The 26937-nt window shown below is 39.4% G+C and overlaps 1 protein-coding gene across 7 annotated transcripts in view; it reads right to left on the bottom strand.

Moving 5' to 3' along the window:
* LOC118807966 (plakophilin-4-like) overlaps positions 1-26937 on the bottom strand; it is a 168291-nt gene that overhangs the window by 104274 nt on the left and 37080 nt on the right. For 6 of the 7 annotated variants that reach the window (XM_036570248.1, XM_036570199.1, XM_036570219.1 and 3 more), the window contains exon 2: positions 16843-16976. In XM_036570248.1, coding sequence (XP_036426141.1) covers positions 16843-16971 — 129 coding nt within the window. In that variant the 5' untranslated portion in view covers positions 16972-16976. Of the gene's footprint in view, positions 1-14980; positions 15392-16842; positions 16977-26937 lie in introns of those variants that run through there. The other variant, XM_036570258.1, reaches the window with a different exon arrangement.

Here is a 26937-nt window from a genome sequence, read left to right as displayed (position 1 = left end):
GCCTATATTAGGTGAGAAAATGAGGTGGGCAAATGGGTGAGTGGCTAATACTGCCCCACTGCATCTTCCTATATATAACCCCCGTCAAACCCCAGTTCAGGAGTTAGCAGACCTGCAGAGTTCAGTGGATGGCCTGATTTAACACACCTGATCCATCTAATCAGCTAATTACCCAGTTGTTAATGAGCTGACCTGGGTGTATGAATGCCTATCTTTAGAGGGACTATTTGTATTTAACTGATCACCAACACGACTCAAATCTGTGGTGTGTGTAGTTTTACAACCTGACAGTAATAACTGTGGACTGAATGGTCTTTTGAAATTAACTGAACCCTGAGCACCCTTACAAACAGAAGTGGTGACCTCATGACTTCTGTAATGGAATAACAAAATCTGCTAACAGATTGTTATTCCACCTGTGCCGTGTTGTTATTGTTATTGAGTGGCTAGCACTGCTTTGTATATCTGGGCTTTGACCTTCACAGTAAGCCAAGCAAGTTTGAGATCTGACATATTCTTACGTACTTGCTATATCTCTGCATAAACCTCATTTATTCCAATCAAGAATGGACGGACAATTGTCAGTCGTGGCTGTAGACGTTTTATCCAACATTTCTGTAGAATTCTCTCAGACCAACATCACAGCCTTTTCGAGATGAGTACATATTACAGCGTTTCAAACTGAAAAGTATAACGCTTGTAATACTCCACACACCCCGTCTCGTCTCCAGGCTTTTTATTTTATTGTTCTGTTTTAAAACATTAGGTTATGAAAAGATACAAATATGAACTTTTCACCTTGAAAAACTTACTTAAGGTACATAATTGGACCTTAAAGCCACTGTTGTGTTGACATTGTTTGTACTTTGATGAACGGACAATGTACCTGCACAGAACCTTTATTTCTAACAGTGTACTGATAAACGACCTGATATCGGCTGATATCAGCCAACTCAACACACATGGAGTATAATGATTACTATGATGATGATGATGGAGCAGTTTCTGAGCTGTGTCTGCACTGTAGAAAGTTCCCTTCCTCTCTCTCACTCTGTTTCTCTTCTTTCAGTCCCACGAGTTTCTCTGGTGTGTTTTTTTTCCACTCCTTACTGAGGCTGGGGCTGTTGTTAGTTAGCGAATCTCCCAGTAGGCCAGACAACTGAGCCGGACTGGGCTGGAACGGGCCGGAGAGCGTGAAGGAGATAAGAGCCGTGCAGCAAGCTGCAGTATCTCTGCTTAACCACAATTACAGAGCCAATCTGACCTGGACCAGTGGAGCCTCTGCTGCCAGTGAAAATGCAACCCTTCACTTCCAATTTCATTTGCTTCCACACTGCATACACAGACAAGACAGTCTGTGGAAATTACGGGAGCGCGCCTTCAGCAAAAGAGAGAGGAAAGACAAACAAAAACAAAAAAAGCTTTCAGTGGAAGAAGCTTTCAAATATAGTTCTGACTACAGTGGGAAAGTGCACAGTTTTCTCATAGGATAGAGAGAAGGAAAGATGGAAAGAGTGAGAGAGAGATAAAGAGAGAGAGAGAGAGAGAGAGAGAGAGAGAAAGAGACAGGGAGAGAAGAGGGATATAAAGAGAGAGCAAAAGAGAGAGTTAGACAGAGAGTGTGAGTTAGTGTGTATAAAAGCAAGATGCAGACGTTTTACCCCATACCAGCAAGGTCACTTCCTCAGTCACCAGCTGGTCCCTGGCAAAAACACCATGAGTACAAACACCCACACACACACCCACATCCACACACACACAGAGGAACACAGCTCTGCAAATCCTCAAATTGTACAAATCCTGTCTAACATATCTAACTGTTATTTTTCTCACCAACGACTGTGATTTGAATTGTGATTATTTTTATAAATGGAGGTCTGGGCTTTTTTTTGGGCCAAGAAGACCAGAATATCCACTTTTTCTGGCTCAAGGTTTTGAATGTAGTGTGCCAGAGTGGCAGTTCGTTGGGCTGTGTTGTCATGTACACAGCACAAGGGTGTTTGGCTCCTTCTGACTGGTCTGACTCATCAACAGGCAGTTCACAAGCTCAGTGTTATTGAGCTATATTTGTTAAGACTTTGTTGTTGTTGATACTATAGGTTATCATTAAAACTGCAGCCTTTGCAATTTGACAACTGCACTCTTTCAAACTGCATATTTGATATAAAAACTATCAATCTTTTTAATCTTTTAGCCCTAGTCTCTGACAATCTGGGGAGTTGGGGTAACAAATACACACACATATACAGAGCAGAGCATGTGAGTGGGCCGGAGTGGGAGCGATTTTGCCCAGAGCGAGCAGCATTTTAAGAAAGCCAGAGCATCTGTGTTCTGTCTCAGTCTATCTGACACAGCTCCATCCCACAAGCATAAGACCTGGTTCACACTGACTGCCTCGCAAGGCATCAATGATGCAGCACTCTCAATGTTACAGTCATTTAGTCATTTATACATGCAGCATTTGCCCTGATAAACAGAGCGAGATACTGAAAATCCTCACCTTTTGTAACTAAACTGTAAAGTCGTTTTATAGAGTTCGGAAACTCCTTTGCTGCTGAAATGTGTGCTAGAGGGGACATGGTAAAGGCCACAGCACAGCGGAGGTCGCTCAGCTGCTGTAGAATGCAAGCAAAGAGAGTCGATAATAGCCAAGTTCAAGTTCATTTTATGCTGTACTCATATAAACTGAATGAAATAAGCATTCATTATTTACTTAACACGCATGGCATTTGTTTACTATGACTTCACAGATAGTCTGTTTTGGAGCTGAAAGATACAAGCTGAAAAAGGCTAGGCTAGTACCGATCGTCCAGGTAATTTCCCATTAGCTATTTACCTAAAAGACTGGCTGCTGGAGTGACGAGCACCGCTGCACATTGACTGGTGCCGGTACGTGCATCTCCATTAAAAACAAAAATTTCACATTTTTGAACGCTGCATGACGCAACCTATCTGGTGTGTGGTGGCCTTAACTTCTTACAGTTTCTCTAGGGATTATTTATCTTTAGTTTGCTCTCTCTTCTCCAGCTCGTATTTGCATACAGAGCGCTGATAGGCTCCAGGGAAATTCTGACAGGCTTCAGAGATGTTCTGTGGATCTGAATTTAAAACATGCACGCAGTCTACAGTGCAATAAGGAAGTTTTAGAAATTATAGAAAACAACAGGCATGTCATAATATCGTGGTTCACGTGAGCATATTGAACCATAGGGGGCGTACTGAGCGGTTCAATATATACTGTGTACCGCTGCATCCCTACTGTCCACTATACTGCAGGAGTAGTTAAGTAGATCATGTTAAAAGCATGTGCATTTGTTTACCCTCAGCGATTTTCTGGCTGGTCAATCATTTCAATGAAACAATGTGTGGCATGAAATGTTTAACAGGTTTTTAATTCAGTAATGACTATGGATTATATAACTCAAGTGCAAAGTGTCTTGTCCAGATGTTCCAAGACTTATGAAATAAAGCTATAGCAGTAAAACAATGCGGAAAATTACAGAATAGAGAGTTGTTTTAAGGGCTCTCTTTGAAGGGCCTCAAATTCCACTTGCCTTTCTGAAATAGAGGAGTTAAAAGTAACATGTAAGTACAGTCTAAGTTTTAAACCATACTCTTTACTCACCACTCTGTACAGCCACATATATGTAGTGCACACAATGCTGCAAAAACAACCCTTTTTGAATTTGTTTTTTTGGTGATGTAATGACAACAAACCCATTTTCATATATCCACCTATTCAACCTGCAGCCCTGTCCATTCACAAAGAGGTTCTAGGGAGTGTTTCAGCTCAGTGTCTTTGAATGAGGTACATTACAGGGCAATCAGAACAGAGCTCATTTATTTTAGATCAGCCCAGGCACAGTAATAAAGACAGCCTGGTTAATTCTAAGGGATAAAGAGAGGTTAGAAAATGGTCATGAGAAATGAATGATGACCATTTTTGGTACATAAAACCACACAAAATGTTAGAAGTGAACCTCAGGGGGAGAAAAAAAAAAGGTGGATATGGGCCCTTTAAGAATATGAGGAAAAGAGGAGAGAGAGCGTGGGGGAGGGAGAGAGAGAGTGGTGTTGAATAGTTACTGTGGGCAAAAGTACATTCAAGGACACTTTCGCTTCAGCTCTTTCTAACTAAACATCTAATGTACGGGTAACCCACCCTGCTGTCCTGTGTGTGTGGTGTGTGTGTGTGTGAGATTGAGACACACCCCTACTGCAGTCTGAGTAATGTGTGTGTGCGTCTCCAAAAAGACTGGACTGCTCTAAACTTCCTATGAAAACTTCCCACTGGCCTGGACACACTGTCCTGCTCTTTAATACACTAGAACCACAGAAAAGCCTGTGTGGAGCTGTGAGTCACTCACACAGACCAAATAACCAATGAGACATGTGCTGACCATCCCAGGACTGGACCATCAGCGAAGTCCACAGGGGAATCTTATGTTTAAGGCTGTTTTTTAGAAGGACATTTTGGTATCCATTAAAAAACACTACTGTTATAGGCATGTTTGTGGACACAGACAGTCAAAAGACACATTCTCTCAACTTTAAAACCGTACTGGTCAACAGCTACTGCAACATACAGTATAATCACATGAACTTAACTCATTACAACATACCGCAATTAAAATACTGAGCAAAATCACCATAAGAAAACAGAAGAAAATGTGGAAAAACTAATTGAAACTACAGAAACGTGTGACAGAAAGCTCTGAATGTAAGCTGGCAGCAGCGATTAGCGACATTTCTTGCTCTACATCCTCCATTCAACGTCTCCTATGGCTAAGAAATAGCTACGTCAGAGTACATTCAGCACTGGTTAAGTTTTTAAAGGACAACTGAGCATACCTGTAAAGACTGACATGCGTCAGTCTGTTGTGCATCAAGACACTGTCCTTATTTAAATCAATGGGAAGGCTCGAGACACACCAAGCCAACTGTTGGGCGTCGGACGTCAGTTGTCTGTAGTCAGTGTAGTATGTAGGGTATTGTTGGCTCTAGTCAGTCCTCGTCACATTGAATTGCCGTCGAATCAGCGTCACATTGAATAGCTGAATTTTTCGAACACCAGTGTTAGTAGCAAAGTTTTAACTTCAATTTTAGTTTCTTTAAAATCTTCTATTATTATTATTTTTATCTTTCTTATTCGAATGTCCAAACCTTTAAACAAATAATATTTGATTATCGTATTAAATTAACACTGTTACGAACAAACACAGGCAAACAAGCCCTGAAGAAGCTCTGATGACACACTAACATGCAATAAAGATTGAGATACTCATTTTATTAATGTCTTCTTTTTCAAATGTAACTATGAACATGCGATCGCACACTTTAAGTCACTGTTGACTGTACAAACGTCAACTTTAAAGCAGCCGTTTTACCCACCTAGAGCTGCTAGCTGTGGTTTACTTTCACACACTAAGTTTGGCCTGAACATTGACATTTGAAGCTTATAATACAATCAAATAATACTTTGTACGCTGCAGTTTTAGTTTTACACTTTTACTGCCAGCAGCAGCTATCAAGAGTCACTGCCCATTGCACAGGTGTAGTAGGTATGTGCATGGCAGCTGTCAGCTGTAGTCTGTAGTGATGAATGCAAAATTTCACAGGAGAGATGAAAGTGAGCTGAAGGAAGGTGATCATCAGTTGAACATACTGGTGCTAGATTTCTCAAACGTTAGCTTGAGATTTCCCTGACATATCAATCATGGACCATATATTTTTGACTCCTATTTATTATCATACCATTTCTGTAACATGAAAAAATGTACACCCATGTAATCTGAAGGCCTACTGGTCTAATTGTATCACAGTCAGCACAATAAAAAACTTTGCAGGGCTGTTTTGACTGACTGGTTTAATTCTGCACTGATTTGACTTCAACCAGTCAGGCTGCTCCAAACACAACCCAACTAACACAGCATTCTGGGAGCAGCGTAAACAAACTACGTTCCCTTGTAGTCTTGACAGCAGCACACTGACTGCTATGAAACACAAGAATGAAGTGCTGGGAGGACAGGTTACAAACAAAAACACGGTAAACAATCACACGCACGCACACACCTATAGGGAAAAGAAGAGAGAGACATATGGCCTTTAGATGTGGGTGACAGGTGACGAGCAGCAACAGCGAAGTGCAGAACAGCTGTTTAAAAACATCTGATCAACATGTTGTGTGTGGGCGGCTTTCTGCCGTTAGAAACCACAAACAGAGAGATGATGGCATTTTCCCTGCAAGGCCTGCATACGGGCATGTCTTAGTGCTGGGAGATACATAATCTTAAATAAAGTGTTTACAGATTTGTTTTGTCATGACAATATTTTTCTTTACACTGAAAAATATTTGTAAGGAAAGGAATCCACTATTTCTTCAGCTCCACTTTTGTCCTTCACACCGAGTTCCTAATAAGAATATAATATCAGGGCACTTCAAGACATGATCTTGACACAGCAAGCATCACATTATTTAATTTTTCTGAAGTTTGACATGCTGTGCCACTCTTAAAATACAATATTAAAAACTGTATAAAAAGTATAAAGGTTTTTTATTCAACATTTCACATACTGCACTGCTCTAAATTGATCTAAAGTGGCTTAATTACGCTCTCTTTGTAATGAAATATGCACCTGTTCATTGATTTTTAAGTGGTATTATTTTTCAAAATTAAAATTAAATTATAATTAAATGGTCAAGCTGTAAATCAGAGAGGTCTGGTGTGAAATGCTCCATTCTAGAAAAATCTGCAGAGTCAAAAAAACGTTCACAGTGGTGGTCACAGGATCCAGACATCTGAAGAGTTTAACGACTCTTAAACCTCCCTCACAGAAAGTTATTACATGTAATGGTTATGACATTCCCGGTGCCTATAATTATTCAGAAAGTTTTGAATCAGTACAATTCCCTTTTAAGAGCTGACAATTTACACAAAATAAGAAAAATCTATACAGCCTGTATGATATAATTCATACCGATGATCAAAAATACTTAAAATTACTTAAATTAGCCACACCTACTTATTCAAAATAAGCTCCCCCAAACAAAAAAAGTCACCTTGCATGTTTAAGGTGGTAGTAACTTCAGGCTCCTGCAGATGGCGTTGACGATGACGATGATTGGGATATAAATACCTGCAGGGTGTGCGACGGGATTCATAGATTGAGAAGAGGTGGTATTTGGCCGTGTCAAAGGCCACAGTGTGAAAGAAGTAGCGGCATGTTTCATGGCTTGTGAATAAAAATCACTTCCCTGTAGAGTCTTCTTGGTTGTGAAGTTGACTTCTAGAAGCAATTCTTGCCTGGAAGCGAAGCAATTTCTATTCACAAGCTCCCCGGACAAAAAATTAGTCAACACCTTAAACACGCAGGGTGACTAACTTTTGTCCAGGGAGCTTAACTTCAAATACATACAGAAACTCTGGACTGTGTTGTGTCTGGTTAACATTTACAGGACTGTGTTAGATTCCATTTGGTGTAATTTTACAAGAAGTATTAGCACTCAGCAAATGTTAGGTCATTAACTTCATTAATGTGCTTAAATACCATCTGATTCTGAGATACTGTGATAGTGTGAAACTGAATTTTTCAAGACCCGGCTGGAGGTGTGTCTCTGTAGACTCCCTGCTAAACAGAGATAAGAACATTAACCTGTGACCTGACCTCCTGACCTGCAAGACATCTTCCATGAGTGAAGAGTATGACTGTGTGCGCTCAATGACAGCTAATGACATGGCTTAAACAGGCAACAAGAGGTCAAAGGTCACCATTTCAAACATCCAGCTAAGCAGGATGAGGCAGTCAAACTTAGCCTATGGTTCAGCCAAATAAACTACTATGACCTGTCACACTGCTGTGTCATTAGACTGGGCAAAATGTAATAGTGTAGAATTTCGTACTCTGAAATATGCTGCCATACTCCGCATTCTGACAATGCAATAAACCCACTGTGTGAAATGCTACACACACTCACATAATGGCAGCATCTGAGATTGAAAGGTCATAAGTGTTCATAATAAATCTACAAAAATATGAAAGAGGTTTTATAAGTTACAACATTTAATGCATTAAAGTTTATGCATAGAAAATTGCATTCAAATTGTTTAAATCATGTGAACAAACCCCATCTAACCATTTTACATGGAAAAGGAAGTGTTCATCATCTAGTGAACACAGAATCATATAACGTCAATATTAGGGATGGGAAATACGGTGATATTTATCATTATCATGATCAATTGTGTCACAATATGCTTTTCTGAGTATAATGTGTACTTAAAAAAACTTCCCAATTGCATGTTTGATTACAAAGAGAGCATAATTAGTCCTGTTTAATTGGATTCACTGCAGCTCAGTTTGTGAAATGTTGAATACATTTTTTTTTATTTAAATGTGGCACTACCTTCAGGTTGTATGATGTATCCTAAAAACTTCTTAAAGCATTGTGAGATTACATTTTTGCCATATTGGCCACCTCCACTCAATATGATCTACTTATTTATACAGAATTACAGAATTTATTTATGCACATTTACAGAATTCAAATACTTATGACTGTATTTTATCCACAGCCCCTAAATGAACAGGACGAAGTGAATGAACTGACTGAGTGCTGTGCATCTTTGCTTTCTGTACTGCTTAGTTAGGACCAAAGCCGCTGTTAATCAAGCATTCAAGCATCTCGCAAAGCGCAGCATCTCTCTCAGCCTCCTCTTCGGACTGGGGGACTAAAAATAGGTACAACATCGTCCATTAAAGGAGCCCTCTGAGGCAAAGCGAGGAAGCTGCTTCTTTATTTTGACTGACAAGTCTTCGCCCCTCCTTAAACTTGAGATGACTTCTTATCACTGAAGGGAAGGAGTGTTAATGTGTATGTGCATATGTTTTGAAGCTGGCAGACACTGATATAATTCAATATCACAATGTTTTCCAAACACCTCACAGTTTCATGGTATCAGATGATATTTAAGTGTGCGATAATAAAGTCAGTGAACCCGCACTTCCTGAGTTCCGCTACACTACACTACAGGAATATCTTACAAACCTTCCACAGCCTGTTTTGACTGGACTGTTTTGTTCTGTTTTCCTCTTACACAACGGGAAACTTGCACCGTATTGTCAATGTTAACCAGACAGAAAACAAACTTCCAGGAAGGAAATGTGCTATTTATTTAGTTTATCTGTTTCAAACAGTTTTTTCAAAACAATCTGAAGCACCAAATAGCACCAGGTTTGGCGACCACACCAGGTTTTGGGACCATCACTGTATGGAATAGAGTCTTACCATAGATCTGTTGCTTATTATATATCAATATCACCAAAACTGAAACTATAATACTGTGTCAATACCACAGCGCACCAGAATAGACAACATATCACCCAGCACTAAAGTGTACTGTGCTGTTCTGCATGTCTGAAAGTCAACCTAAAATTTAAATTGGCCTCGTTTATCTTGTTAGTTCATATCCCTGATCATATTAAGCACAATTCATCATATTATATATCATTAAAAAGACAAAAGTCTTGTTTCCTCATAACATTCCATCAAAATGTAATTACTTTTGCTTTGCCTCTAAAACGTCTTCTGAGTCTTGATTAGGTCACCAGGCACCAGCTGGCAAGAAAAATACCAATAACCAATAACATCAAGTTTCCCTTCCTACTAATCCACCCACTATTGAGAGAAAATGCTCAGGTAGCTCATGTAGACTGTCTTCCTTATACCACATTTCACTCAGAAATACATCTCAGTACAGAATTTAGTCATATTGACTTTGTACGTCTTCCTTAGGTGTAATTTCAAAGTATTATAAATGTTAACCAGACATAAAAGTCATTTCTATGACCAAAAACTTACTGCTTATTTAGTTTTGATGGATTTTGAACTGTTATTTCAAAACAATCTTAAGTAAACGAGAAAATGAGATGTGGTAAAGTAGTTTTTGTTATCTATCAATACTGCTAACACTAAAAATCAATACTGGTGTGTCATATCAATACTGGCATTCAGTAGGGGCAATATGTTGCTCAGCACCATTATGCTTACACGGCTTGAAGTGTGTGCTTGCGCACATGTTAGTGTGCGACAGTGGGCTCTATAGGCCGGCTGCAAAAAGAGCAAATCATCCGAAATTCATAAGGCAGTGCTCCTTCCTTACAGTCAGCTTTAAGTGGACTGTTCCACATTCAGATAAACACAGCCTTCATCTCAAGTATTTCTCACTCAGTGACACCAAGATTACTTTAACATTAAAAACAGCCACTCAAATGCTGCTTTCTATACATTTAAAAAGGCTTTTCAAGAAACAAAAGGAGTAGCTTTTTCAACTTAATCTCTATGTGCTGCATCTTTAGCTGAGTCAATTATCACTGACAATAATTTTGATGTATTTATAACAGAAGTCAATGGGCAAGTGCTGAAACAGCTTCCTACTGGCTTCTGCTGTGAGTGTGTTTTGAATCCGTGTTTTCTATTCTACAAGGAAACATGTTGAATAGATGTTGCAATTACAGATTAGGCTGAAAAATGAATTCCTTTAAATGCTGCTCTTTGAAACCAGATCAGGTAAGTTTAATAGTGCAATTTCTCAGCGTGATTTACAGTGCAACAGTGAATTTACAATCCAATTTTCCCAAAACCTGATAATATATATAGTAATAATGTATTCTCGAGCAGTAAATCTGTGCCGCAGAGACAAATTCATTTCAACGTTAAGCGAGCAAAAGCTTCTGCTTAAATCAATGAAACTAAACTAAAGACTCTTTCATTCATTGTGAAGGTACCAATGTACCACTGACCTCTCTTTGCGAAGTATGCATCAATATGAGCTGGGTGATGACCTGCTGGACTGGATGATTGGACTATAGCTTATTTCCAAAGTCCACTGTGTCATATCTAAGAGAGAATGTGCTGAGTGAGCTTTTTCCCATCACTCAGAGTGGACAGTGTTCAATATACAGAAAGGACATGCAGCATGTTAAATAAAGTTTTATCAAGATTCATAGTTAGGGTGAGGGTGAGTAAAAACAGAGTTAGGGTGAGTAAAAAGATAATATCATGATATTTGGTGACATTTTCATGACACAATATGCGTCACGATGAGGCTTGATAAGTTAAGCAGTGCTCTCTTGGACTCCTGGACCTGGCATATTCAGGATTTAAACTCAAACAGCAGGGACAGCTACAGCACTTAGGAAGCTCTTCTTAACCTCTTCTAAATATAATTTACTTGTAGTCTCTGTAACGATATCTATGCTCAGATTTGATCTTTTTCCATTTCGTTTAGGTGACTCATATCTGTCATTAATGTGAGCGAACCTGTGTCCTGAAACGACTCGCATGCGCACATCCTAATCAGTAAAGTCACATGAATTAACCACAAGCATCATGAAGAACAAACAAACTATCCAGCAGAACAAGCTTTTATCGCGAAGGTAATTTACTCTGAACAGCTCTCAGCTGTTCATTATCAGAGCAAGATGAAGGCAAAAAGCAGGCAGATGCTTTTGCAGCGTTTACTGGCACTAACTTCAGGTGAGGCACTGCTGCCACGTTAGTGCTGAATGATGCATGTGCAGCAAAAAAAAAAAAGGTACACAATCTAGGACCACCTACACTCTGAGAAAAAAAGGTATGAAACTGTTGCTGGGGCAGTGCCCTCTAGTCACTGGGGTGGTACCCTCAAGGGTACATCTCAGTACCATTAATTGTCCTGACACACACCGTCACGTTTCTAGGCTTTTTATTTTATTGTTCTGTTTTAAAACATTAGGTTATGAAAAGATACAGATACTTTTCCCACTTGGAAAAACTTATTTAAGGTGCAAAATTGGGCCTTAAAACCACTGTTGTACCTTTGAGGGAACATTTAAATTGTTTGTACCTTGATGAACGAAAAAGCTCCCTGCACAGAACCTTTATTTCTAACAGTGTATGAAAGTGGCTCAGATCTGATTTGAAAAGATCAGATGTGTGTGTCCACACAGCTCTGAAAACATCAAATCTGTGCCAAATTAAGGCAAAAAATCTGATTTGCACCACTTCAACCAGGTAATGTGAATGCAGCCCATGTCCATTTCTTTGACTTCCATCTGTTGAAGGTTGTTCTGGCCAAAACAACAGCGATTTTAAAGTCAAAAGCGTCTAAAGCGTTTTATAAGGAACAAGAATCTCTTTTTGCTATTCTGGAATATCTACAACATGCTCAGAAATGCATATTGTGACAGAATTTATCACAAGAACAATTACATATTATATTGTTAACCAATTGCATAGTCATGCCGAAGAAACCGAGGCGAGGAAAAAAACATATGAGTGTCCTCAGCACATTCCATTCAACATGTGCAGAGCAGGCAGGTAGAGAGCCATCCAGCAGTCAAAGCCAGCACTAACATTTTCTACCTGTTAAGACTGAAAATATTACTGTTCATGCAACTCCCGCTTTTGGAGAAACATCTGGACAAATATAACAGGCTACAGATGACCGAGCCTTACAAAGTGAATATTTGTCTGACTTTACGGTGGAGCCTTATATTACCCAAGCAAGCCCAACTGATATGATTTCATATTTGGACTGGGCCGTGTAAAGCCCAAAGCAGAACAAGCATGTCTTTCACAGCTGATGATATCTAGCCCGGGTCACATTACTAATACAGCAAAGAAAAACAGAGAAACACACACAGACTGAACTTTATTACTGTTTAACTAACGTAATATCTCTCTCCTGATGGATAGTCTCCAATGAACACCTTTTCCTGTCCCTGTAGAGCACTGATGCAAACCAACAATAAAACATACTATGAGCACCCTAAACTCTCTGCCCAGTAATATTTAAAGAAGAAACATAAATTTTCCCCCTTTATCCCAAAAACAGTCAAAACATTCATGAGTGCGTGAACATGGACTCAGTAGTCTGATCATAAGATTTCTGCAGTTATCCGATTTTTCAAATCTGATTTTTCTGCAGTTACATTTTTCAAATGTAAACACCATACTCCGATCTAGAAATCCGATAAATCCGATAGCTCAGTGATCAGATTTCTCAGTGTATGTGAACTCTTACTCTGATTTCTTTCATATGTCTGACCGTGGTACAAGAAATAAGCAAGCAGCGTCGCTGAGAGACGCAGCAAAACACCTTTTGGAGCTTCGCTGAAACCAACTACATTCTCGACGAAATGAAGGATTTAAATATTCTTCATCTTCTAGATACTGTATATTTTCAGGTAAAGTGGCGCAGTGTTTTTTTTTTTAAAGCCGCAGCATTAAGTTTGAGCTTTACATTCTGTTTACGGCACGTCTTCTGTGAGTTTATTGGCTGGTTGCAAAGCAGAAATCCAATTACTGTCTGACTCATGTAGAGTCATTACCTGATAGCTCAGGTGTATATAAACACGCTGATCGAATTACTGACAAAACCTGATTTTCAGCAATGTACCTTTGTCCACGTTTACAGATGACAGTAAGCACAGACAATGTGGCAAAAATATGAAATACAAGCATTAAATGTATAATAATATTTAGTTTTTCTAAAGGTTTGAGAAGGCAAAGCAGCAGTGCCACATTCTGAAAAAGCTGAGAAACCATGAGTGCAGAGATTTTTTCTTTTTAATTCAGTGTTCATAAGAAGAATCCATTGGTACAAATACAAAATAAAATGAATAAAAAAAATAAATAAAATAAGACAATGAGCGAATCCAACTGTCACTCGCTGCTATGGAGTTTATCCATAGGTTATCGTTTACAGGCTCTTTAAACCTATTTTTTTCCAGTTTTCCAGAAGGACTGGCCATCAACACGGTATATAGAAAAGTGCACTGTGATGTAATCTAATATGATAATAATAACATACTGTCATACTGCCCACCTCTAGACAACAGTGTGCTAGATAAACCACAAAAGCATTAAGATTACCTTAGCTGACCGAGTTTGAGGCAAGTTTGTGATGACTTATGCATACAGTTTGCTAATTGATGTGCTATAAACTTCTATTACTTGTTAGCCACATTAGCCTCATAGCTCAAGCACAAAACTAAAAAAAGCTAACTTTAGACACCAAACATGTCTTAGTCGATCAACTACTTTTGGGATAAAGGGGAAAATCATGTACAATTGATTTCTGATAGAATACTATAATATACTAGAGCAATGATCACAAAAACAACACCAAACCAACACAAACATTACTGGACAAAATAAAAAGCCTTAAAACCTCAAAGCAGCTCTCTGCAGCTGAGGAAGACAAAAACCCAAAGTGACAAGCAGAAAGTGAAGGGATTAAAGTGTGGAATTTCTCCTCAGAATGAACCGCAGCGCACACTGGACAGAGGGTTTGGGGTCGAAGAACAGAGAGGACGGGCGCAGTGAGTGTTTCAGGAGCGAAGGCATTAAACTCCAGAGAAAAAAGATAAAGAGCAGCACACAAAGCAGAGAATAAACGGCCCAGCTGCAGCTCAGCTCCACTCCAAACGGGCAGCAATCAAAGATCCTGACAAACCACTCCATGTTTGGTCATCGGACGGAGCCGAGAGAGAGAGACAGAGAGGCTGGAGGAGTGAGAGAGAGAAAAAGACAGAGAGAGACAGAGACAGAGACAGAGACAGAGAGAGAGAGAGAGAGAGAGAGAGAGAGGGAGAGGGAGAGGGAGGGAGAAAAAGAGAGAGAGCGCAAATGAAAGTGCTAAAACAGAAATAAAAAAAATAAGAGAACGCATCAGAGTGTAAAGAGAGTAAGAGATGGAAACAGCAAGCAATAAAGTGATGAGAAAGAGCGAAAGAGAAAGTGAGCATGAGAGGGAAAGAGCATGGAACAAAAAGTGATACAGAGCAGGAAAGAAAGACGAGAGAGAGAGAGAGAGAGAGAGAGAGAGAGAGAGAGAGAGAGAGATAAGGAGCATGAGAAGAGAAGTGTATGAGAATGAGGAGTTCAGAAGAAGTAAGCAACAGAAAGTTAGAGAAAACGAGAGAAGAGCACACTCACTCTGGCTGTACTCATCTCCGACTGCTCCTCTACACTCCAGCATGTTTACAGCCCACGGATTCCTCGAAAAGATCCTGATCCGAAAAAAAAATCCCAGCAAATCCTCTGCTCGGAAAAAAAAGGGAAAAGACCAAAAAGACCGACAAATGCACGACTCCCTCACTACCACAATGACCTCAACACACCCCTCCCTCTCTCCTTCTTTCACTCTCTCTCTCTCCCTTTCTCCTCTGCACTCTCTCGCTCCCTCTCTTTACTTCTCTCTCTCTCTCTCTCATTAAACTCCGAGAGGGATTAGTTTACAGTGTAAGGAAGCCTGAGCGTTTCCCAGGAGACGAGTCGCTAAAATAAATTCCTCGCAGCTCCTCTTCCTCTGCTGGAGCGGACGAGACTCGGAGGAGGGAGACAGAGTGAGAGAGAGAGAGAGAGAGAGAGAGAGAGAGAGAGAGAGAGAGAGAGAGAGAGAGAGAGAGAGGCGTGCTACTCCACAAGGAAAGAGGAAGTGACATCGCCAGGTGCTCTCCAATGGAGCTCTATTTCCTGTTGACTCAAGGCAACAAAAGGAAATTTGGATCAGTGCCAGAGAGGAAGGACGAGAAGAAGAGAAGGAAAAATACAAAACAAAGGAATTCTCTAAGTTTCTGTCTGTATCTCTCCCTCCTCTTAATCTCTCTCTTTCTCTATCTGTCTGTTCTTTCTCTCTCTCCCTCTTAAACCCTTTCTTTCAATCTTTCTTTCTCCTCCTCTTCAACTCTTTCAATCTTTCTCTCTCCTCCTCTTCAACTCTCTTTCAATCTTTCTCTCTTCTCCTCTTAAACTCTTTCAATCTTTCTCCTCCTTTCAACTCTTTCTTTCAATCTTTCTCTCTCTCCCCATCTTAAATGCTTTCTTTTTATCTCTATCTCCCCTCTTTCTTTCTATCTTTCTCTTCCCCCTCCCTTTAAAGTCTCTATCTGCCTACCCTCCTAAATTTCTCCTTCTCTCTAACTCTCTCTCAAACATTCTCTCTCTCTCTCTCTCTCTCTCTCTCTCTCTCTCTCTCTCTCTCTCTCTCTCTCTCTCTCTCATCTCTTTTAAACTTTCTCTCTCTCTAAATTTGTAAATAAGATGGGGTTCAGGTTGCAGACCGTGTTAGTCACCTTTTCCTCCACACATAAGTGCACCCAGACACACACACACACACACCTCTGTCACTCTGTTTTCCTCAGTCACCGTCTGCCAAAACCCACAGCAGCCATTCACACACAGGAACAGCTCAGGATTTGTAAGGAGGGCGCGGCTCAGAGTGGGAAGCACACATTCATTCATGGCCAACATCACCAACAACAGCATTTACTGAACAAAACAGCACATTTATATGTGGATATCAATTAAAATCTCAGAGAAACATCAGAAACAGAACCATGACTCTGACATGACAGGTATGTAAGTATACGGAGTGTGTGTGCGTGTTTGTGTGTGTGTGTGTGTGTGTGTGTGTGTGTGTGTGTGTGTATGGTGCATCTCAACAATCTTTGCTATTGGAGTATTTAATATATTTCAACACAGTGTTTAAATATCCTAACACTAAAATGTTATAAAGTATCATATATATGCTTTAATGTAAGTCAACTGAACCAGACTTTTTTCCAAGTAATCTTGGACCATTTATTTTGGACCAATCATTATGAAATTATACACAGTGTAATGTAAAGGAAACAGGCATTTTCAAATTATGTCAAAAAACTGAAAAATGAAACAAAAATGGAGATATGGTGTGTGTACATATATATATATATATATATATATATATATATATATATATATATATATATATATATATAATTAAACAAAATAATTATGTAAGGCTCTCAGGCTCTTACTTGCTCTTTGACAGAGGCCAGGATGTTATTGGCTGTGCTGTCCGACTCCATGTTGTGATTGGTTAGTCCTTCTCTGACTGGCAGCAGCAGACCCTCCTCCGAACCTGGGCTCTGGTCAGGAGCAGGCATTCCTCCTGCACACGCACACACACAGATATATATTTTAAATGTAAGCACATGCACAAAAATACATTCCACAGATCTGACTTAAGTACTGGAGCTTAGAGCTGGTTTCCATCTGCCCTCAGGTTTAGAGAATTTAAATGTGTGATTTGCCTGCTGCATCACACTAACACATACACGCACCCTTCTTCACGTCTTCAGGGTGAGGGCGAGTTTCTGACGGGTGAGAAAGATTCAAAAATACACAACACAACTCTGCCAACTATACAGCATGTGAGTGTGTGTGAGCCCACAGAACAGTGGAACACACACCTATAAAAAAGTAAAGATAGCTCTGGTCTGAGCGCATAAACAAGAGCATGTACAGCAGCAGGAGGTCTGCTTACACTCAGCTCCTGGTTGGGCTCCAGGATACGGACAAATTTCCATTTTGCAAACACATTGCTGTGATTACAATTTAACTTACAATACATTAAAATATATTTGTGAATCCTTTTAAATTACAACCCCAATTCCAAAAAAGTTGGGACGCTGTGTAAAATGTAAATAAATGTAAATAAAAACAAAATGCAATCATTTGCAAATCTAATGGACCAATATTTTATTCACAACAGAACATAGAACACACATCAGATGATGAAAGTGAGACATTTTACCATTTTATTAAAAATATGAACTCTTTTAGAAAATGATGGCAGCAACGCATCTCAGAAAAGTTGGGACAGGGCCACATCTACCATTGTGTAGCATCTTCTTTTTAACAACAATCTGTAAACATCTGGGAAGTGAGGAGACCAATTGCTGCAGTTTTGGGAGAGGAATGTTGTCCCATTCTTGCCTGATGTGGGATTCTAGCTCCTCAACAGTCCTGGGTTTTCTTTGATGGATTTTTCGTTTCATGATCTGCCAAATGTTTTCTATTGGTGAAAGGTCTGGACTGCAGGCTAGTTTCGTTTCCGCGCACTCTTCTTCTGTGAAGCCATGCTGTTGTGATGGATGCAGTATGTGGTTTCGCATTGTCTTGCTGAATTATGCAAGGCCTTCCCTGAAAGAGACGCTGTCTGGATGGGAGCATATGTTGCCAAAAGCTGTATATTTCATTCAGCATTAATGGTGCCTTCACAGATGTGCAAGACACCTATGCCATGTGCACTAATGCTCCCTCTTATCACAATGCTGGCTTTTGAACTGTACGCTAATAACAATTTGAGAGGTCTTTACTCTGGAGGTTGCAGTGTCCATTATTTCCAAAAAGAATTTCAAATTTTGATTCATCTGACCACAGGACACTTTTCCACTTCGCCTTGGTCCATTTTAAACAAACTTGGGCCCAATGAAGTTGGCAGTGTTTCTGGATCCGGTTTCTTCTATGCATGATACAGCTTTCACTTGCATTTGTGGATTGCATGGTGAACTGTGTCCACAGACAATGATTTCTGGAAGTGTTCCTGAGCCCATGCAGTGATTTCCAGTACAGAATCATGCCTGTTATCAATGCAGTGCCGCCTGAGGGTCCGACGATCACAAGCATCCAATATTGATCACTGGCCTTGTCCCTTGCATACAGGGATTTCTCCAGATTCTCTGAATCTTTTGATGATGTTATGTACTGTAGATGGTGGGATATTCAAAGTCTTTTACATTGAGGAACATTTTTCTGAAATTGTTCCACAATTTTTAGATGCAGTTTTTTGCAGATTGGTGAACCTCTGCCTCTCTAAAATGCTCTTTTTATACTCAGTCATGTGAGTTAGTTACAAATTATTATTATTATTATTATTATTATTATTATTAACAACAACAACAACAACAACAACAACAATAATAATAATAACAATAATAATTCTCCTTTTTTTCCTCATTTGAGCATAGCAGCTGATGAATGGACCACCAGACATACTCCAAAATAGTTGGAAAAACTCTTTACATTTACTTACATTAAAATTGGAACATATTTTTGCCTTTGCATGTAAAGCTGCCATTTTGGAGATATTTGGGGTTTTCAGACAGCGGAGATATTTTATAGACTACAAAAACTATGGGCCCTGTCTTAAGAAAGTTCTTCTTAAAAACAGTTGGTGAATGAGGCCCCATGTTAACAGAGCATTCTATGCTCTGAACTCCTTGTGCACTGACTTTAGACAGATGTTAGGCCTGCCCACCAGTGTATGTGCTCTATATCAGTGGGTTAATTGCAAAGTATGAGCTTAATCTTCTGTACAGAAATCAGTGCATCCCTATAGCTAGACCAGCAACCCAAATCCCAGTGAGAATCTGCAGAGTGGGACTACATCAGTGGAACCATCTAAACCCACATACAGGACCAGAATAATGTAGCTAGACTTGGCAGTACCATAAAGCTGAACCAGGACCAAAGACAGCAGAGTTATACCAGCATACAAACACGCCCTTCTGGAAACAGTACGCAGTGGAAAAGGCAAAACTAATTTAAGACTGTACTGTGATTCAAATCACTCTGAATCTATGCAGGAGGAGCAACCAAAACCAGAATATTTGCATTTGCTTTTACAGTTAATCTTTCAGCAGACACTCTTCTCCAGGGCTAGTAGCTGGTCTAGGATTTTTGCTGGGTATGGGGAGGACTGTTCACCTAAAAAAAAAAAAACAGCCCTTATTGTCCTTGTTTTGTTCATTAGCTTGTGTTCATTTTGTATCCTTTCATTTATTCATATATTCATACTGTATATTCTGGATATTTATTGGCTTCATTTGCACAGGGCACCTGAGAATGAGACTAGTCTCAGCTGCTTCTTCTCTGCCCCTCTAATAAAGAAATGAAATAAAATGAAATGATCTGTGGCCGGAGAGATGAGATGCTCCACCGCTTGCTGATGAATCACTTCAGCGCAGATCTACTGTCTCTGTGCCACTTGAAGTCATGGAATAGACTCAGGCCCATCAAAAAGTACTTTATATGTTGTATTTATGTGGGTTGTGGTAGTTACAGCATTTGCTGCCACATAAGTCAAACCTGCCCCTGTAAAAGTGCCACATTTTACTGTGGCAAAACGCATCGGAGCGTCTGCTGACGACAGCAAGGGCTATTATGTCGGCACAAGTGGCCATACATTACTGCAGGCAGTGTGTGCTTAGCAGGAGAACGACGTATGTACAAACATACACATATCTCACATGTCGACCTTTATGAAATTCTCAAGATGCAGACAAGCTTTCCTTCTTCCCAGACTGGAGTCATTCCTGGCTTTAGTCAGGCTACTGGCATGTGATTATTTGCAGCAATAACTGTGTGGGTCTGTAAAACTGTATCAAAACAGTTGTAATGAGATAGTTACAAGAAATGACACTACAATTAGTAGCAAATGTGAAAAACACAGCATTAGTTTTCTTTGCTATTCACAATTTTCCTGAACTTTAACCTTAATTATGATTCATAGGCCAAAGCCAGTTTTTATCAGTTGGTGTCAGAGCATCAGTCAAGGTAAACAAGGTGGGTAACGCTGAGGGAAAGTGGAGTGGTCGAGACCATGGGCTGCTTGTGCATTGCAGGGTTAGGAAGTCCTGTATTCACACAGCAGCTTTTGAAAGTAGGGTTAAACTCAGATATGTCCTATTTGCTATACATAGCCTATTTCTATGAGCAAACATAGATCCTCTTTGAGGGATGTTTCAGTTTTAAAGCTGCAAGTCAGGCCAGTTTCTTTTCCTTCTTCTCTAACATGGAATGTAATGCATAGAGCGCAGGGCACGAACAGTTGTTGTGGCACTCATCAAAAGCAGACATTAAGCCTAAGCTCAGGTTTGAATCATCTAGTCTGTACCAGAGCCAATTAAAGTTTCCTCACTAGAAATTTTCTCGTGACTAGAATTCTAACGCAACCGGAAACTGAAAACCGGCATACAGAAATAGTGAGGCGTCATGGCAGCCCGCGCTGGGTTTTCAGGAAGTTTACAAATAAAGATCAAGGTCAAAAGTTCATGAACCTGACAGTGCACTCAAAGACTGCTGCCTGGAAGAGCTGCTAGTCATTCATAGCTAAAGGCTGTAAGAGTCAGCAGTGACAGAAAACAGCAATGACAGAAGCAGCTCTGCAACATTCTCTCTCTAAGGCAACTCTAGCATTAATAAAGCTAAAGGAAGACAATTCTGGGCAGATATCTGACATTTTTCATGTACATATCTGTTGATGCTGATGCCAGTACAGACACACACACACACACACACACACACACACACACACACACACACACACACACACACACACACACACACACATTTCTAAAAGAAACTGGGACTAGACTCAACTGAACTGGTATTAAGGACAAATGTAACATCATTGTAGATTTAGAAAAGCAGTAAAACTAATAAATACTACATTATAGCGGCTTAAACACTGTACTTTTCTGAAGTACAATAAATATGTCTGTATTACTATAATACTGTTTTAAAAATCTAAGCAACAGTCCAATATGGATACATTTTTGTTAAACAACTATCTACCAGTAACGGTAACCTACAAATAATATATTCCTACTAAATATAACTAAAATTGTCTGCCTTTGCTGTCTGATCAAAATCACTGCATCTTCAAAATGACAAACAAAAACTTTTCTGGAGATGCAAAAAACATTCTAAAGAATAAATAATTTATTCTTGATAAGATAAATAATTTGTTTAATTAAGATAAATAATTTGACTGTTAGCTGTTAGTTGTAAATGAGACACACTGGACATGTAAAGCATTGGATCTGAAGGCCTGTTTACACATAGCTAACACATACTTTCACATAGGCACATACTGACATTCTCTCACCCTCTCTATGACACCAACACACATGTATCATTGCATGTCACTGTGGAACTGAGCAGCAGGTATTACTCTGTGTCACGAGAAAGAATATATCAGTGTGTGTGAATGTACACGTACATGTGTCCGTGTCACTGACTTGAAACAGAACTCTAACAGTATTCTGAGCTGTTTACATTCTCAACCAGTGCACTATATATAGGAGCTGCTGCTACTGCCATTGCCACAACCCTGTTTCCAAAAAAGTTGGGACGCTGTGCAAAATGTAAAAATAAAAACAGAATGTAACGATGTACAAATCATTTAAACCCTATATTTAATTTCAAATAGTACAAAGACAACATATCAAATGTTGAAACTGGGGTATTTTATTGTTCTTTGAAAAACAAATGCCCATTTTGAATTTGAGGCCAGCAACACATTTCTGCAAGCCCATACCACCACGGAATCATACCAAACTATGATTCATCAGACCACAGGACATTTTCCCACTTCAGCTCAGTCCATCTTAAATGAGCTCGGGCCCAGAGAAGGTGGCAGCATTTCTAGATCCTGTTTATATATGGATTCTTTCTTAGCATGGAATTTTAAGTTGCATTTGTGGACGCAGCAATAAACTGTGTTCACAGAGAATGGTTTTCAGAAATGTTCCTGAGCCATGTAGTGATTTCCACTGTAGAATCATGTCTATTTTTCACCAGTTTCACCAGGTGTTTTTTTTTTTGCATTACACTACTTTAACTTTTATGAAACATGTTGCTGGTTTCAAATTCAATATGTAGGGTTTAAATGATTTGCACCTCATTGCATTGTTTTTATTTACATTTTGTACAGTGTCAGAACTTTTTCGGAAACAGGGTTTCTTTACTGCTAATGCTACTACTACTAGTACTACTACTAATACTGCTGCTGCTAGTACTACTGTTAAAGTTATTACTACTGCTGCTAGTATTAATACTACTGTTACAGTTACTACTACTGCTACTACATTCCTGTCCCAAATTGATACACTTGCAGTCCAGTTGCACATGGACACGAGCACTGCAAGGCTGTAGGGTGTCCCATTTCTCATTTCGGCATACAAAGGGGTGCTCATGAGCGAAATGAAGACTGCATCAATGCAGAGTCAGTAGCGGCCTCTTACCCAAAATTCATGAGATACAGGCTAAGCCCAACCAGAGTGAAGGGGTTTATTAAGAGCAGTCTGACCAACAGATATTCAGCTGAGAAAATGCATTTGCCTATTAATTTATCTTGTCACTGAGCTACATTACGCTCGTAATCAGAGCTGAACCACTGTAGACGAGCAAATTAGCTCATTTAGAAAACGAGTGTGACTGATAATATAATCTTGCTGGATACAGCACATGCAGAGCCTGCACATCACATGAGTCTGTCCCAAATACTTGCGCTACACACCCACACGTTGCTTACATCACCAAAATGTGGACTTGGAAGAGGACTGCAGAACTTCACATGCCTTTCGGGACCAGCCAGCTAACACAGTGAAGAGCACAGATCTGTTTATTTATGTTTATTTGACTAATAAGCAGGTAAACATGAACACCTGAGACGACTGATAAGGATTTAAAAACTGACATATATAATAATAAACAGAAAGTTATTCTTTAACTAAACATAAAAAAACAGGAATACAATTCACTGCATTCTAAAACACCCAAAACAAGCTTTTCCCTCCCACGTTGGATGAGTGACTAGCTTGGTCAGCCGTGGATTGACCACACAAAAGTTGATAGTTTTTCAACTTACTTAAAGATGAATTGCGCAGGTTAAAAACGTGTTTTTCAGTGGCGGTACACATTTCTTCACAGATAACAAAGAAAAAGCGTGCTTGAGAGAGTTTAGAACTCCTAAGGTTGTACAATATGGACAATGGCATTTATTCTGAATCAAGTTGTTTATGTTTGTTGGATGACGTGAATGCCTCGATTAACAAAACACCCACAAAGATTTCTGATTGGTCAGAATGCTAAGAGCACAATATAAAACAATGACTGGTTGCAGTCTCATTCGCATATCCTGGCCAGCCCCTTTTAGCTGACTCAGTGTGCTCAGCTTTAAAGGATTATAAAAATAAAATCATAAACATTACTTCTATCCTGTTTCCGGCCTATGCGCAGAGACATCAAACGCCTGCCACTCACCACAGACTTTCTTTAAGCAACACAGAGCTCTCTGTTCTCTCAAAATTAGAACCATAACAAAACGCCAGGCTAAGCCGCCCGGCTGGTCCTGCTAATAACGATCTGGATTTAAAAAGTCAAACAGCAAAACAGCCAAATATTTCCCCAAAGGGGTCAGCTTCCTGCAGAGCATCAGGAGAATTTTACAGGAGAAATGAAGTGCAGGACAGACGTTCTGTTGTGTGTGTGTGTGTGTGTGTGTGTGTGTGTGTGTGTGTCAGTTACCTGTCTGGCAGGTTCTACACACCCAGTTTGTTTTCCACATTGAATAAAGAACATGAGACCATGTGAGGGAGAGAAAAAGAAGGTTTCCTCTAAAAAGAAGTCATGCAAGAAGCAGATGAGGGTAGTGCTCAGGAAGAAGGGCTGATAACAAATCTCAGCTCTGTCCTGTGATGAGAAGACCAAAGCTTTCATCAGGCCTCTCACACTCAGTCATCAGCCAGCAGCTCCAGGCCAGTCCTGGCAGTTAAAGCAACACTTCACCCAAAAGTGCTAACAATAGACAGACCTCTGCATCTACATCTCCACTGCTTCAACAAAATCTTTTATTTATAAAGTAATGACTTTACAGGAGAATGAAAAATAACTTTTAATATATTAAAGAAACAAGCTTTGATCCTAAGTAATTGTGGACCATTTCTATTGCTCCATTTTGCTGCCTGACCTGCGTCCCCTGCTCATATACTGCCATCCTGATCCTTACCACACACGACTGAGCGTTTTCCAGCAGTGGCAGATCTGTAACTAAATGTTTTATTCCCCAAAATTATCTAGGTTTGTATTTTGCACTCTTCCATGCTTGACTGGCAGGTTATGCTTCCTTTTATCTGCTAACTGTTTATCAGTAAAAACACATAGCTTTAAGGCTTATCTACCTGAGCGGGTTTGCTTTGTGTGCGACAGCATTCTAGGATGCAAGGATAACAATAGCAAAGACAAAGACTAAAAATATAGACATGCTTTCATACTAAACCAAAAGGAAAACAGCACCGAGTAGTTTATGTGTTCATATCTCTGTGCTCTGAATCACCCGGAGACAGATAGAAAGAAACCTAAGACTAAGAAATTTCAAACTCAGTGTGGGAATGTGATCTACCAGTGTGTCACACTGCTATATGGTGATATGTGTGGCTGGTGCATGTAGATATATAGACAAATATTACAGTAAATCTGACAAAATATGAAGGGCAAGCACACCACAGATTAGGACATCTATCATGAAATGTTTAACGCAGTTTAAAAAGCAGCTGGCGGTTTTTAAAGTGAAGAAAAAAAGGGAGGGATCTGTCAAGGCAAAACCTGATATCTACATTTTTGGCATTTTTCAGTTTCTGACCTAATTTGAAAATGCTTGCTGCTCTTTACACTGTGTGTAAATTTCAGGATGAACAGATAAAAAGAAATGGCCTAAAATTACTCTGAAAAAAGTGTGGTGACATTAACTTACATTAAAAGTAAAGCATGTATGTTTTTTCCTTGTCCTGTAAAGTTGTCATTAAGATGCAAGGTTTCGTTCAGACAGCAGATTTTAGGCACCTGAGACAAATTAGAATTAAAAAGCTGTTTATCTTGGCCGTAAGTGTTTATTTGTTCATAGAAACACTAACAACAGAATAAATACAAATAACATTAATTCAATAAGAAGTGATTTTATGCATGTCAACGCGTTTGTTTACATGGACATTTCCAAACCTCTCCTCAAGGACACCCAGTATCACTCTTATCATCCAACACTTGGTTTGGCTAATCAATGCTTTGCTATGTTATATCGTGCTATGTTATACATGTGATGGTGATGGAATTGAATAAAGTTAATAGCTCACAAAATACTAAAGTACTTTGTACTTCATTTATTCCAATTCCAACTATTTTGGAGATATAAGGTTTTGTTCCGACAGCAGCGACACATACACACATACATATATATATAAATATATATATATATAAATATATATATATATACACACACACATTTGTGTGTATATATATATATACACACACACATTTGTGTGTATGTGTCGCTGCTGTCGGAACAAACCTTATATCTCCAAAATAGTAACATGCTTTACTTTTAATATAAGTCAATAGAACCAGACTTTTTGTCCAAGTAATTTAGTAATTTTGGATGTTTGTTTTGGTCCAATGATCATGAAATTTACAGACAATGTAAAGGGCAACAGGTATTTATGTCAAAAACTGGAAAATGACAAAAATAAATAAATAAATAAATAAATAAATAAACACACACACACACACACACACACACACACACACAATCAGATGTGAAAATTTAATTTTGGTTTAGAAAATGTCAGTTTGAAGTGAAAATGTGCACAGATGAACTCAGGTTTCCAACCTTACATACAAACAGCAAGGCGTTTTTATAAATCAGCTGTGCTCAAAAGCTGAGTATTTATCTTAAGAACGAATTTAGAATGAGACTGAAGTGTGTTTTATAAACGGGGCCCTTGGTTTGTAAAATATTCTGCTCATTCTAATGGGCTCTTGCTAACTGGTGCCTTGTGTTCATTCATTACTGGCCCTATTAGCATTTCTGGGTGAAGAATTCCTTTAAAGAAGGCAAAAGGTGAGACCAAAAACAATGCACTCATAATAACATACATCCTAACTCACTGTAAAAGTTCTGGCTTTTCTGTCGGCTCAGTACTTACACGCACGAGCATGAACACATCTCCGCTTCACCGTCGGTGCTCAGGATGGGACTAGTAAATTCCAAAGTATGAAAGCGTTCTTTCATTTCTGCAATGACATTTCAGTTTCATTTCAAGTTTTGGTCGACTCCCGCCTCTTTTTCCTCATACCAATTCCAAGCAATGTGTGTGACTGGCCCAGCGAACCAGCCCGCTGGCTCTTTCTGTTTGTTAGCAACCAGGCGACACTACAAACTCAGTGTTTGTTCACTCAGCAAGAAAGGCCTGTGTTCATGAGGCCTTTGGCAACTTCACTTACATCCTGCA

Source organism: Colossoma macropomum, unplaced genomic scaffold (genome assembly GCF_904425465.1).
Source record: "Colossoma macropomum unplaced genomic scaffold, Colossoma_macropomum, whole genome shotgun sequence".
Classification (NCBI taxonomy): Eukaryota; Metazoa; Chordata; class Actinopteri; order Characiformes; family Serrasalmidae; genus Colossoma; species Colossoma macropomum.
Note: the sequence above shows the minus strand (reverse complement) of the source record. Positions and strands in the feature narration are given on the sequence as shown.